We start from the raw sequence: 13,307 nt of genomic DNA, 5'->3' as shown, positions 1-13,307 counted from the left end.
TCCACATAATATGCTATTATATGTTTATTACAGTATCTCTGACAGTCTAAATTAACAATAAATTAAAGTCTAAGTTGTGATTTCACTTTTGACAATATCTTACTACAACTAAGTCTTAAATATCTCCATGTAACTATTTGGCTAGAGACATAACCAAAGGTAATAGAGTCAAAAACTGCAGACTAATTGCTTCAGATGAAGCCTTATTATCTCTCCAATTTCAAACTCAGCAGCAGTTAAGCAGCAATAGAAACTACTTTAGCCAAAGCATTGTGAAACTTTACATAAAATTTGCTTTTATTTTATATGTCTTATGATGCTATAAACAATAAAGGGAACAGACATTTGTTTTCAGACTGAAAAAGGATGTAAGCTGAAGGGTTAAAAAAAAAAAGACCAAAATTCACCTTCCAGATCTTCTTTGTTTTGCTGTTTCATTCAAACTCATTCTCTTCCCCTTTCTATTGGCTTTTTGCATGTTCTTTTAATTTGTGAGCTCAGCTTAACTCTTCATGAGTGTTCTCTTCAGTCTCTCTCACCCTCCTTCACCATGAGACACATCTGGTCCCCTGCTCAGCCTAGGCTCGTGTATTTACAGAGGTGCAGTGAGGGCACGAGGCTTTGCCAGCCTGGGGCGGGTGGTGGATTCCACCAAAGGGCTGAAAGGGACACACCAAGACTGAGGGAGCAGCAGAGATGATGTCTGGGTGCTCCTGCTCCCTTGGTGGCTCACCAGGATCCCACCACTCACTCTTCTCCATCCCAGCACACACCAACTCCAACAAAACTGGCCTGTCCTCTGCCCGTGAACATCTGCAGTTCAGCTTTTTACAGGTGGTTCTTCGAGACAGGGAAATGCCTTCCAGCAGGGCTCCTCACTCACCAGTAAAGCAAGGGGGTTGCTCCATCCTTTCTCCAGCCTCTCCTGCCAAGACCATTATCCCAGAGGCACAGCCATGGTGCTGGCACTGCAGGGCTGTTTGACAGGACACGATCCCAAAGCAGAGCCCCTGTTATGCCCTTGTGAGCAGATGCTGTTCAGCAGTCTAGGACAAAACCTGCTCTGAGAAATAATGGTCCATCTGCACTTTTCACCTGCAGTTTCTTTCACAAAATAGTATCTCATAATAGTAATAGCCCTACATTGCTTGCCACTGACCATTTATCATGCAGACAGCACACAAGTTGTCTCTCAACAAAAAGCTTTAGTCCAGCAGCAGTAAGGGCAGAGGCAATCAGAGCACTCAGGGATGGAGAATACAAGGGAAAATGAGAGAAGCAGAGCCCTTTCCCTGAGCAAGAGGGGGACCTTAACCATTTTTATTCCTCTTGTAGTTTTGGGAATCTTTTTCCCTGACAAAGACAGCTGCTGCCTTTCCCCCACCATACCCCCCATGCAGAAAAGCAGGCCATGTGTCTGGTTATTTAGGTACTTATTTTGAAGGCAGGGTGTTTCTGAAGGGGAACAGGGTATTGAGAGCTAGCCAAAAGAAACACCTCTTTGCTGCTCTGCTCAAGGCAGGCAGGTGAACAGGTGCCTGGAGTTCCTTCCTCCACAAGCATCTTTCACCACCAAATCCAATCCTGCTTCTGCTGTAACTCCCATCACTAGTCCAGAGAATTAATAGTCACTCTCTAGCCCACTCAACCTCTCCTCTCTCATGGATCACAGAAAAGTTAGGGTTGAAAGGGACCTCTGAAGATCAGACGTTTCCTAAATTTTATATAGTAAAGGATTTTATGTAATGAAGAATTTTCACTAATGGAGGTAAGAAGTAGCTATGTCCTCTCTGCTACCATCACACTTAAGAGCTTCCAGCAACTTCCACAACTTTTGTTAGAGCTTTCTCTCTACAAGTACCAGACCCTGGGCTTCAGCCTTGTCACATCCCCTCATCCTGACTTTCTGGAAGATGCTCTCCATCAGCCTGCCAAGCACCAAACTTCAGCTTCTGGCTTCCATTTCTGAAAGGTTTTGGTTTAACCTATGACCACGCATATCCTTGGCTCATCATCCCCGCATTTACATTTCTATTTAACCTCTCTGGCTCCTAATTATACTGCAGTATTTCTACTGAAAAAGCTATTAATTACTCCTGCTCAGAAAAGGTCTCTGTATTATGCAAAGAAGAGCTGAAAGATGCATCTCCATCTTACCCTGAAGTATAAAATTGCTTCAAGTTCTCAAAATCTTAGAATCATACAATCCTTGGATTCTGTGCATTATCTCTCTCTCATTTGCAAGTTTGCTTATAACTGTCTCAAGTCCTGACAGCATTTACCTTCATCTTGATATTTTTTTGCTGAAATTCTTATTAATATCTAAACCTTCAGAATGAGTTTTAACTTTCAGGTTTTGTCCTGTGACCCTTTCCCTGCATTCTCCAAACATCGAGGAGTGCATCTCTCTGATATCTCAGCTACTTGTGCAGCCTGAGTTACTACAGCATCTCAGAACTCCATATTTCACAGAGCAGTCCTCAGGAGACTCCCAGATATTCTTGTTCCTCCCGATTTTAGGCAACATGGACTATCTCAGCAGAAAAGAAACTGCTGACTGCCACTAAGAACCTAGCACACTTGCTCAAAGCCACAGTGGATGTCTGCACACAAGAAGGACTAAGTTCCATACTCCACCACTGAATAGTCATTCAAAGCCAACCAATAATCCCACACAAAATCTGTCATTAAGTCAGAAATTAATATTTACTTGTTTCCCACTCTTGACCACCTTCACTGATTTCAAATACAGGTCCCTCTCCAAATTTATGTTTAACCAGGGTTTCAAACTTTATGAATGCACTCGTCTCACAGTTCTTCACAGTTCTTCACATCTGCACTTTGAAGGAGTGTGCACAGCTTTCCTGGTCCATTGCTGCTGGCACTCTCCTTTCTCTGATTCTATTTCCTTTACTTAAATCTCACTTAAGAATCAGAGTGGGCTGAACAGAAAGGTGAAAGAAAAGATGAAAGGGGAAAAAAAAGCCAGACAAAATATCAAAAACTGTGAAGGTAAAACATACAGAATATAACATGTTAAAAATAGAAATTACTGTACTCTACATAATTTTAAAAGTGCTACCTTCTCTCACATCATCCAAAGTGACCATGATTCACCACAACTTAATGCCTGATAAAGATCACAAAGAAACAGCATTAAAGGCATAAGAACTGAAAGCAGGTACAACCACTGTTCATGAAATGCCTGTAGCAATGCACAGCACTGCTAATGGACCACAACTGGAATGACACATCGAATTCTGTAAGAGTCTTGTGGCATTCAAACAGACCCTCATGACCCCAGATAACTGATGACCTTCAGAGACATATCATTCTGCCCTTATCCAACAGCAAAAAAATTAGATTTAATGTAAAAGAATGCAACACAAGTCACCTCTGTCAGGAATGGAGGGAGCAGCAGTACCAAGGACAGTGGCAGAGCACATCCCACTTAAAAAACATGTAAAATTTACACAATTTCAAGCAGCATTCTATAGAAATATATGAATTTTAGAGGCTTTGGTACTGGATACTGAAGAGGCTTTTCTGCAGTCTCTTCCTTTTGAGACTCCAGTTTGACATCAAACATGCTTCTTTCCACATCTGTCTCCCCCTCCCCATCACTCAGCTGACTGCATTCCTTGTGGCAAATTGAAGCTAGAAAAGACTGCCAGTTTGATGCAATTCCATGTTCTTGAATACTGTGTTCTCAGGAGCGCTATTACAGAAATTTAATCTCTTGAGGAATAGATTAGATACCATTAACAGAATGAACAAATGTTCTCTATGATTCCTGGAGAAAGCCTGTGTTGGGTCTACAATGAGACATGTAATTTAAAGAGTTGCTATCAAGAAAAAAAAGTATTCCTTCATATGAAGAATTTTATTTTTAAAAAACTTATGCCCTCAAACGGCAAGTACTGAACAGTTCCATTAAAACTAAATAAATCTATTGTTTTCTGTGCAAAGCAGAGCTTTCTCCTTTTTCCCTTTTTGGCAGACACATTCCCAAAGTGGGCACTGCCCCTGATTTCTGCAGAGCTGTAATAACCTGAGTCAGAATACTGCAGCCAGAATGAGGGATTCTCACAAGCAGGGCCTCACCTTTGGGATGTGACAGTTTTCTGCTCCAGCCAGGAACGTAGGAGCTCTGCTGTCACAAGTCACTGAGATAACACACTAAATTAGCTCATCTCCCAGGAGACTCACTCCCACCTGTTCAAAGCTCCAGGCCAGGCTCCTTTCAGCCCAGTGCTGGATCTGGGCACCTCAGAGGTATTTTTCATGGTGCTGTTCCATTCCTCTGCACGGATTCTCTGCCACTGGGATGCTGCAGTGGGAAGTCTGACTGTGCCAGATAATGGCTCTGTGAATCAGAGCTTTCTTGTGAATTCACAGCTGAGTCTGCTTACAAACACTCAGTTACAATGTGGAACTTCAAACCTTGCTAAAAAAGAGAGAGGATGCACCAGTGGCTCTTTGTGATCTAACATACAACAGAAATATATTGACAAACAAAAGGGCAAAGTCCCTTCCCTGTTTCAAGATATAAAATTCACAACTTTTAATCTATGCCTGAATCTGCTGTACACCAGTGCCTGTTTACAATGCAAAGGGATCCTGCACTCTTTGGACATAATTTGTATTGCTCATGTGCTGTAGGGAGGCTTTGTTGTCACAGAGAATCAAGATCCTTGCATTCTTTCATGCAAAGCATGTAGAACCAACCAAGACATTTGGTACCCAGGGGCAGTGATTTTCTGGATAGCAGCCGAGTGAGCAGAGAAGATCTGGAATGATTTTAAGTCACCCTCAGAGGGAAAAAAAAAAGAAAAATATATATATATATAAGAATATCTTTGGATACAAGAACATAGCTAACATGAAGTTACATTTGTTTGACTTCTAGTCCTTTTGTTCATTTCAGAACTGCACTACTTGCACTACTGACCAAATCTCTCAGCTGTACACATCTACCATGCTCTCACTCACATTCTATAGTAGACTCAGAGTACAGAAACTGGCTTCATTTCAGATGATGCTTAGAGAGAAGATGCTGAACTGCTACTAAAGAACATGCACGCCCATCTGTAATTTGTTTGAAATAATCCCCCCAATCAAAAATATGAGTTTGGGATCTCAGTATTGTCTCTATGATTCTCACAGGGTGGGTCCACAATGTGAGCACACCCATAATTTTTCATTTAATCTACTCTGGGAATGAAGTAACAGCACAGGACTCAGCTCACAATGACAGAGAATATTTATGACCTTGCAGGCAGACAGCAGGGCACACAGGGATTGATATCCCCTGGTACAGGAATCCCAGAATTGCCTGAATTAAAACAACACAGGGGGAATGCCTGCATAATACAGCTGAAGTACACACTTCTTTTCTTATTTGGATAAAGTTACACAAGTAGAGGCACATTCCAGCATAGTATATTAGATACTCCAACTGTACTCCCTCTTCAAGATACTACAGGCTATTTCTGTGAAGTAGAGTGGCAGGAGAACATTAGCAGCATGAAATATTAATCTTTCCATCATTTTGTTCCTGAGTCCAGACTAGGCTTTCCAAGTAAAATGTGTTCTCTTTCCACTTGAAGACGCCACACCTCTTATTTGGAATTCCAGCTGTTCTGTAAAATTCAGAATTGATTACCTTAATGACAGCTAATAGGCAGAATTGTTGTATTGATCTGATTCCACTCCTCCATGGAGCCCACTTCAATAGGGAAGCCCTCAAGCTATTTTGTCTCCTCACTAATTTTTTGGTCTTTTACATGGATTCCATGCAGTCATTAACAACCTTGTCTAGGACACAAGCACATTTAAGAACAGGATCTTGCTTCCCATAAGCCCGTGACAGTTCTTCTCTACATAGCAAAAGAAATGAGAACAATCCTTATCCTCAGTGTTCAAATACCCAATTAACCAATCAACCCTTTAAATATGTTTTATAAAAATTGTTCTTTGAGAATCTGTGATCCTGTTATACTTGATATGCTGACTCACTTTTTAAAATATTTAAAAGTCTCATTTTAGCCCGATGCCTGTTACCACATTTTCATTAAAAAATCAGCCTCCTTATCTTTATATATGACTGCAGAGCTATTTGCATTCCCAAAGGCCATTAAAGTAGCAAGAATTGGGCTAAACTAAGATAACAAATTTATAGGCTTATGTTAAAACACAGAGATCATTATCCTGTGTAAACAGCTAAAGCTTGTCAGAGTACTTGACCCACTGTTACTATTTTCTTCCCCTTTTCAATGGGAAAGTGCCTTAATGGCATATCCACACATCCAGCTAACAAACCCCGAGGGGGAGAAGAGGATTCTCTAGTCCTCTTGAGCCAGATGCTGAGTCTCTCAGTGTCTGCAGGCTTTGCCACGGACTTCTGAGCACTGGGTCTAGCAGAAAGCCAAGTGTGATAATGGTGCACTGCACGTGTCCACGTCCAGCCCTCTGAACAAGAAACCACAGCTGTGTCAGGAGCAGCTGAGTGCACAGAGGCAACCACGTCCAACTCACATCTTGATCAAGCAATCACAACTTGACAGTAACAGACAGCATTACTTATCACTTACAGAATGTTTTCTGTACATGATGTCCAAAAGACTTAGAGTTCAGACCCATGAGACAGATAAGCAAGGAGATAAATGATTGGAATGCTGAGCAGTTTAACTGGCATGGAGGTGAGCAGCATTGCTTATCAGAAAGAAATTGTATAGAAACATTTTTAATTACCTAAGGAAGAAAGGGATTGCCTGCCTTCAGCAGCTAAAGCAGTGCTTTGCTTATCTCCACATCCTAATCATTTTCGAATTATCATTTTTGTAAATCTTAAGACAGAACATGACTTCATTTGCATATAGACACATGAGTCTAAAGTAGATTTTTAAATTTTTATGACTGCAAAGCTTCTGCAGATGTTTTCAAACTTTCCCCACCCTGTTCCTGCAGTGTCTTTTCATGACCAGCTTCTCTTTGGGTTAGTATGGTAGGACACAGCACAGATTTAAGCCAACTGTGACACTTGCTTGCCTCTGGATCCAGGGAATGTCACAGCAAGGAACACAGAAAAGGGATGGTCAAAATCTCTTACGACAGCAGCAGCTGCTACTGAAAAAGACTCAGTCCTCTACAGCCAGACCAGCACTTTGCCTTCAATTTTTCTCAAAGATACATTTTTCAATTTCTTGATCACTTTTAAGCAAGGAAAAAATTCTCAGTAATTCTTGATATGCATAAGCCTGGAAATAGAATTTCAGCTAGAAATAGAATTTGAATAGAGCCTTTTTTCAGTTATGAGCAGTTTTAGATAAAGTAAGGGTTTAGATCTGCTTTTGGTGTTGGAAGATAAAAGTGCACTCAAATCAATAGACAGAGATTGGATTCAGCCCCCCGCTGTCAAGCCATCTTACTAATAATGTATTGTGAAAACAATAAAAGAAATGATGGGAGTGAGCAAAGTTGCTCACAGACTCAGACATTAATATTCATCAATATGATTGATATTTATATATTCTTGATATTTCTATTTCATGCTCACACTAGGGCAGAGCTGAGAGAGCACGTACTTCCAGAATATTTAAGTGTACCATATGGGTATAATTGCAATTCAGCCAGTTATAGAATATACTCAATCAAGATTCTGCATATACTAAAGACCTATTCTGAGAATTTTGTACTTCATGTAGGAAGACCAAAGTAGCAAAGACATGGCATGCCAACAGCAAAATGGCATTAGGCAGGTAACACTACTTGAAACAAGATCACCACTGCTTTGTAACAACCCAGCTTACAAAACCCAGCACTTTTACACAGCTTTAAGAAGGAGGGATAGCCCTCTTTGTTCAGAAAAGACACTTGTAAACCCCTGCCTCCCAGAAACACAGGTAGACTTGTTTTAACCTGCAGCAAACAGTGATAAATACATATATTCCAAAAGCATTGAAGAGACAAGAAAAGTCCAACAACTGCAGGGTTAGATGAAGGCAGAGTTTCTCAACCCCAAATATCAAAGTTGTTTTCCTCTTGTTTTCTCTGAACCATTGAGCCTGCCTGTTTTGTATAATGTCACCCTGAAAATGCAGATTATATGATGCTATTTGTGGTGCTTAGTGTCTTCCCATGCTCTTCCCTTCCCTTCCCTAAAATACTGTACCACAGAAAAAAAAAAAAAGAAAAACAATATGTGAGGCTCTCAGCTTATCACGCCAGGAAGAACTATTTTAAGAATTAATTTGTGCCCTGAGAGATCTGTTTAAATTATCCTCCTGTGCTGTCCTAACCAAAGATTAAAGTGGAGAACTTCCAATGTCTTAAGGAGATGAGGAAAAACTGAAGAACTGGAGCGTCCGGGCTGCACCGCGGTGCCCCAGGCACGGCCCGAGCATGGGGAGGGGAAGGTGGGGATGGGGAGAATGGAAATGTGGATCTGCCAGTGCCCCTGGAACCCAGGAGCCTTCACCAGCCTCAGCTGGAGCTCCGAGATCACAACCAGACTTTTCCCTTCTGCCACCACTTTTTAACTCTGCCCATCCTTTACGGCTGAGGATACATCTCTTTTTTTCTGCCACCCGCTGCTTTTTAGACATGGAAAGTTTTGACTTCAATCTGTCCTGGTAAGTGCAGGCAGAGAGGAATATCCTCCAAAATACAGGTTTGACAGAGAAAATGAAGTCTTTAACTTTCAACCTCTACAGAAACGCATAAAGCACCTACCAAGAGAAATAAATTACCCGAGTTCAGATATGCTGTGAGCACAGCAATTTCCCCCAAAGCCAGTAGGAGTTTTACCTACTTGCAGCTGCTTTTTGCCCCCCCTGTCACCCCTGCTTGCTCATGCACAGCCTGGGCACACGCTGTATCCCGAAGTGCCCCTCCAAGACAATGCCAGGCAAGAAAAAATTCACTGAAAGTGCATGACAAAGTCAGAAGCTGAACCCGACTTTTACAATTTTATATCTATCTGCAGAGGGGCTTTTAAATACCCTTGCCTCCTTCCTCCAGTGAGAAAGGGCCTCCATTCCAACATACTCCCCCCCTCCCAGCACATATGTAAGGAACAAGTTACAGAACAAACCTCTGTAGCCTTCAGCAAGAGGTACGGGCTGTTAAAAATAGCACGATTTCAGCTTCCCCCCCAAGTCTCCACACACACCAAGAAAGCAGACCTTGAACCAGCTACACAGCACTTTCCTCCTGCCACTGGCTGGTGACTCAGTTGGCAATTTTCAGAACACAAGCCAAAAAGATCAAAAAAAAAAATCATAATGATCATACAAGAAACACAAAGCTACACATTGCAAATCTGTATCTGTTTGAAATTGAGGAAAATAAGCATTACCTGGTCTTGCTGTTGGGCTTGTTTCCCTGATGCATTTTGCTCCTTGGCTGTAGTCATGCTCACCTATTTGTGCCCACTGCAGTGGCAAACAGGATTTTACTCTGTGTGTGTGTAAGCTTGTCTGTGTGTTCAGACATACACGCGCACACACACACACACACACAAGGACTGAAGGGATACGGATGAGTAACTAGTCCATCACTTAATCACCAGCTGAGAAATTTCCCACCCCCACAAAAAGAAATAAATAAAAATGCAATGTAAAAAAGCACTAGTCTGGCTGTCTTCCCCCTTGAGCCTCTAAAATAAAAGCAGAAGCAGGAGCAGAGAGAAGGATGCTGTGGGGGCTTCTTCAATTAGCAACAGCCTCTGCAATCGTCACAGAAACAATGATAACTGCTTGGCAACCAGCAACTGGCAGCTCGGAGCCGGAGGCAGCGATGTGGTCCTCGCTCCCTCCCCACCTCCACGGCGGCCGCCCGCGCCTTGCGCATGCACCGGGGCTGCCTGGGCGCTCGCCGGGATGTGCACGGCCGGCACTCAGCCATCCCCCTCCCAGAGCAGCGGCCGGCGGGGCCACTGTCCCATACTGCATCCTCCTGCCCCATCCTGCATCCCCACGGGGCCGCTGCTCCATCCCGCATCCAGCTGCCCCATCCCGCAATCCCCGCATCCTCCTGCCCCATCCCGCATCCCCCTGTGCCATCCCGCATCTCCGCGCCCATGCGGAGTTTCTGGCAGGCGCGCTCTTGCCTTCTCCCAACTTGCGGAGGCTCCGGCGCCGTCCGTGCCCGGCTGTGTGTCAGAGCTGTGTTTTCAGTGCCCGGCTGTGTGTCAAAGCTGTGTTTTCAGTGCCCAGCCGTGTGTCAAAGCTGTGTTTTCAGTGCCCAGCTCTGTGTCAGAGCTGTGTTCAGTGCCCGGCTGTGTGTTCAGTGCCCGGCTGTGTGTCAGAGCTGTGTGTTCAGTGCCCGGCTGTGTGTCAGAGCTGTGTGTTCAGTGCCCTGCTGTGTGTCAGAACTGTGTTTTCAGTACCCGGCTGTGTGTCAGAGCTGTGTTCAGTGCCCGGCTGTGTGTCAGAGCTGTGTTTTCAGTACCCGGCTGTGTGTCAGAGCTGTGTTTTCAGTGCCCAGCCGTGTGTCAGAGCTGTGTTCAGTACCCGGCTGTGTGTCAGAGCTGTGTTTTCAGTGCCCGGCTGTGTGTCAGAGCTGTGTCAAAGGCAGCACTGTCCCGCTGCCAGCGCGGCTTTGGAGGATGCTGCCAGGGGAGCAGTTCCCAGCGATGGGGCGCAGGGAGCACCGGCGCTCTCCGGGGAGCTGCCCCCTCACTGCCGAAGGGTGAAACGTGCCCCCAGCCCTCGGCAGCCCCCTCCGTGTCCCTGATGTGACGGGGTCACCCCGATGTCCGCTGCCATGTAGGTCACGTTGCAGGGTGACACAGGAGCACGCGTTCCCTGCTCCGCTCCGCGCTGCTGGAGCTCGCTCCCTGCAGCTTCTCTGCAGGAACAGAGATCTCTCCACCACATCAGGGCTGTCAAAGGAGCCTTCCGAGCCCGCTCGCCCGCCTTGCTGTCAGCACGGGGTGACACGGGGAGTGCCTGAGCACGGGGCACAGTGACACGCTCCAGAAAGGGACCCTCACATGACTGGACAAAACTCGGAGCAGCATGGAAGTTGTTCAGTATTTTCTTGGGACTGATGCGAGCCACTCACCCCAACATCAGGTGACACGAAAATGCCACGTTGCTGCTTCTCCCATCCTCACCTCCTACCCGGCACACCCAGGATGGAGCACAGAGCTGTCCTCAGTGCTCCAGTGCTGTGTAAAGCTAAATGTTCTCTCACTCCCCTGCTACTGAGATCTCTGCTGAGTCTGCTAAGGAAGGGGAACATCAGAGTGTTTATCTGACAGGGAACTGATTATGCCTCATTTGATCCTCAAGTTTACAGCACGGATTTGTTATACAAGGTCACATTCACCAACGCCAATACAGTCAATGTCTCCTTAAACCTGGGATAATTTTGATCTTTGATTCAGGAACAGATCAACAGCAGGCCAAGTTTGCCTAAAGATATCTACAAGCCACCATTCAAACTCCCTAAGTATTTCTGCATTTTCACCATTATATTCACAGGAGTTCATGGGAACCATGGTGTAAAAGACCTGCAACACGGAATTGTGCTGGGAGTAAACTGGACAACTTTGCCTTTTCCCACGTGCCACGATCCAGGCAACAGCTCATTAAAAAAAAAAAAAAAAATGAATAGCATACCTCTAACAAGAAACAATAATTTGCATTCAAATCTAACAGCCTGGGTTGATTTCTTGCTGTGTTATACTCTGACACAGTCCTAGCTTACATTGCAATTCCATCTCTTTAGTCTCTGTAGTTTAAGTCTCAATATTTTCTAAATGTTTATAGTGAGGTTATTGTTCACACATTTTTCCCCAGCCATCAGAACAGAATTGTTTTCAAGGTTTTATATAAGTGGATCAGTTTGAATTTTCCAATTGGCTTGGTCTACTTTTCTACCTGTTGTGAGTGGTAATGAAGGCTTACTTTACTCCACACTTCTGCTATTTTTCTTTCCAAGAGGAATTCAAATGAAGCAAAACTGTATTTGGAATCGATGTGTTGGTTTTGAGGTTTGTTTTTGGTTGTGGGATTTTTCTTGTTTATTTGGTTGTGTTTTTTTCTTTTACTCCCCCACCACACATGCTGGAAATTTCTGCAAAACAGATCCCTTTTTAAAACATGGGCCGTTCACTGCGTCCCTCACCCCTCAGTACCTACACTGGCAGCCCCTAAACTTAATTGCACTGCATGCCCTCCCCATGCAGATTCAATTCTTTCACAGTTAACAACTCAGGCAGCTTTCACTGTTTTTCTGAAAATGGCCACTCTCCCTTACAATGTAGATTTTTTTTCCTACTAAGCTTGTTGTTGGACACATAAGAAGTTAATTGTGCTAATTAGTCCAACAGTTAGCTATGCAAATGCCTGTGGTTGAGCCTCATTTCATGGATGCATTAGGAGGCTGCTGTTCTTAATGCAGCTCCCAGTGCTTGGCACAGCTACCCCAGTGTTTCTGAAATGCCTTGATCTCTCTGCCTGGCAGTAGCTCCTTGTCACCCTTGACCAGGGCAGGGTGTCCCATCCCCTCAGATGGCCACCAGCTGCTCTCTGCCTGAGGATGTGGCAGCAGGGGCAGTGACATCCTCAAGCTCTCTGTCACCCTCCTGCCTTGATCAAAGGGGCTCTGAGGTTGCCAAACACCTCCTGGGGAGACACTGGAGGAGCAAGCAGTGGCCACTGCCATTCAGAAATGCTCATTAGTCACAGGCAGAGAATAATCTCACACATTAGCAGGGCTGAGGCTGTCCCTCCTGACCTCTGAGCTATGTTAGGGTACCAATGCTATCCCTTGGCTGAGTCAAAGACAGTCAAAGATTAATACACCCCTATCAAAGGACAAGAATCTGTATCTGCCAAACCCAGCAGGCAGAAGGATGGGTCCCTGACAGTCCCACTTGGGGCTTGGCAGGAGGCATTGGCAGACAAGGACCCTGGGAGTACGACCTTCCCTCTCCACAGCATCCCAGCTGATCACAAGGATATAGGGAGCAGGTTTTTCCTCCCTGCCAGGGTCAAAAATACAACAGGCTGTTCAATCTCTACTACCCATAACTGGAAGCATGGTTGTGTCCACTCCCTGCCCACGCCATGTGAGGGTGTCAGTCTCCAGACTCACTCCCTGCCCACACAAACTGCATCCCTATCATGAGCATCCTCCATCAATCCATGCAATCCACACTGTGCCACCAGTGGGACAGCTCAGGAGCCCACTGTGAGCGCAGACAGACTCCTTGTTAACCAAGGTGCACGTTCAAAATGCCAGCTACAACCATGAATGCCATCCAAATGAGTTACAGCAATTACCTCCTCAGGCCC

The 13,307-nt window shown here is 44.6% G+C and overlaps 1 protein-coding gene across 4 annotated transcripts in view; it reads right to left on the bottom strand.

Annotated features, from left to right (window-relative positions):
* The window catches only part of DPP6 (dipeptidyl peptidase like 6), a 530,216-nt gene that overhangs the window by 234,742 nt on the left and 282,167 nt on the right, over nucleotides 1-13,307 (bottom strand). The window contains exon 1 of one of the 4 annotated variants that reach the window (XM_088158865.1): nucleotides 9,359-9,839. The exons of the other annotated variants lie outside the window; for them this stretch is intronic. Within the exon in view, the coding sequence (XP_088014991.1) occupies nucleotides 9,359-9,415 (57 nt within the window). The 5' untranslated portion in view covers nucleotides 9,416-9,839. Of the gene's footprint in view, nucleotides 1-9,358; nucleotides 9,840-13,307 lie in introns of those variants that run through there. 4 annotated transcript variants of the gene reach the window in all.

Source organism: Sturnus vulgaris, chromosome 1 (genome assembly GCF_052056855.1).
Source record: "Sturnus vulgaris isolate bStuVul1 chromosome 1, bStuVul1.hap1, whole genome shotgun sequence".
Classification (NCBI taxonomy): domain Eukaryota; kingdom Metazoa; phylum Chordata; class Aves; order Passeriformes; family Sturnidae; genus Sturnus; species Sturnus vulgaris.
This window is presented reverse-complemented; position numbering and strand designations above follow the sequence as displayed.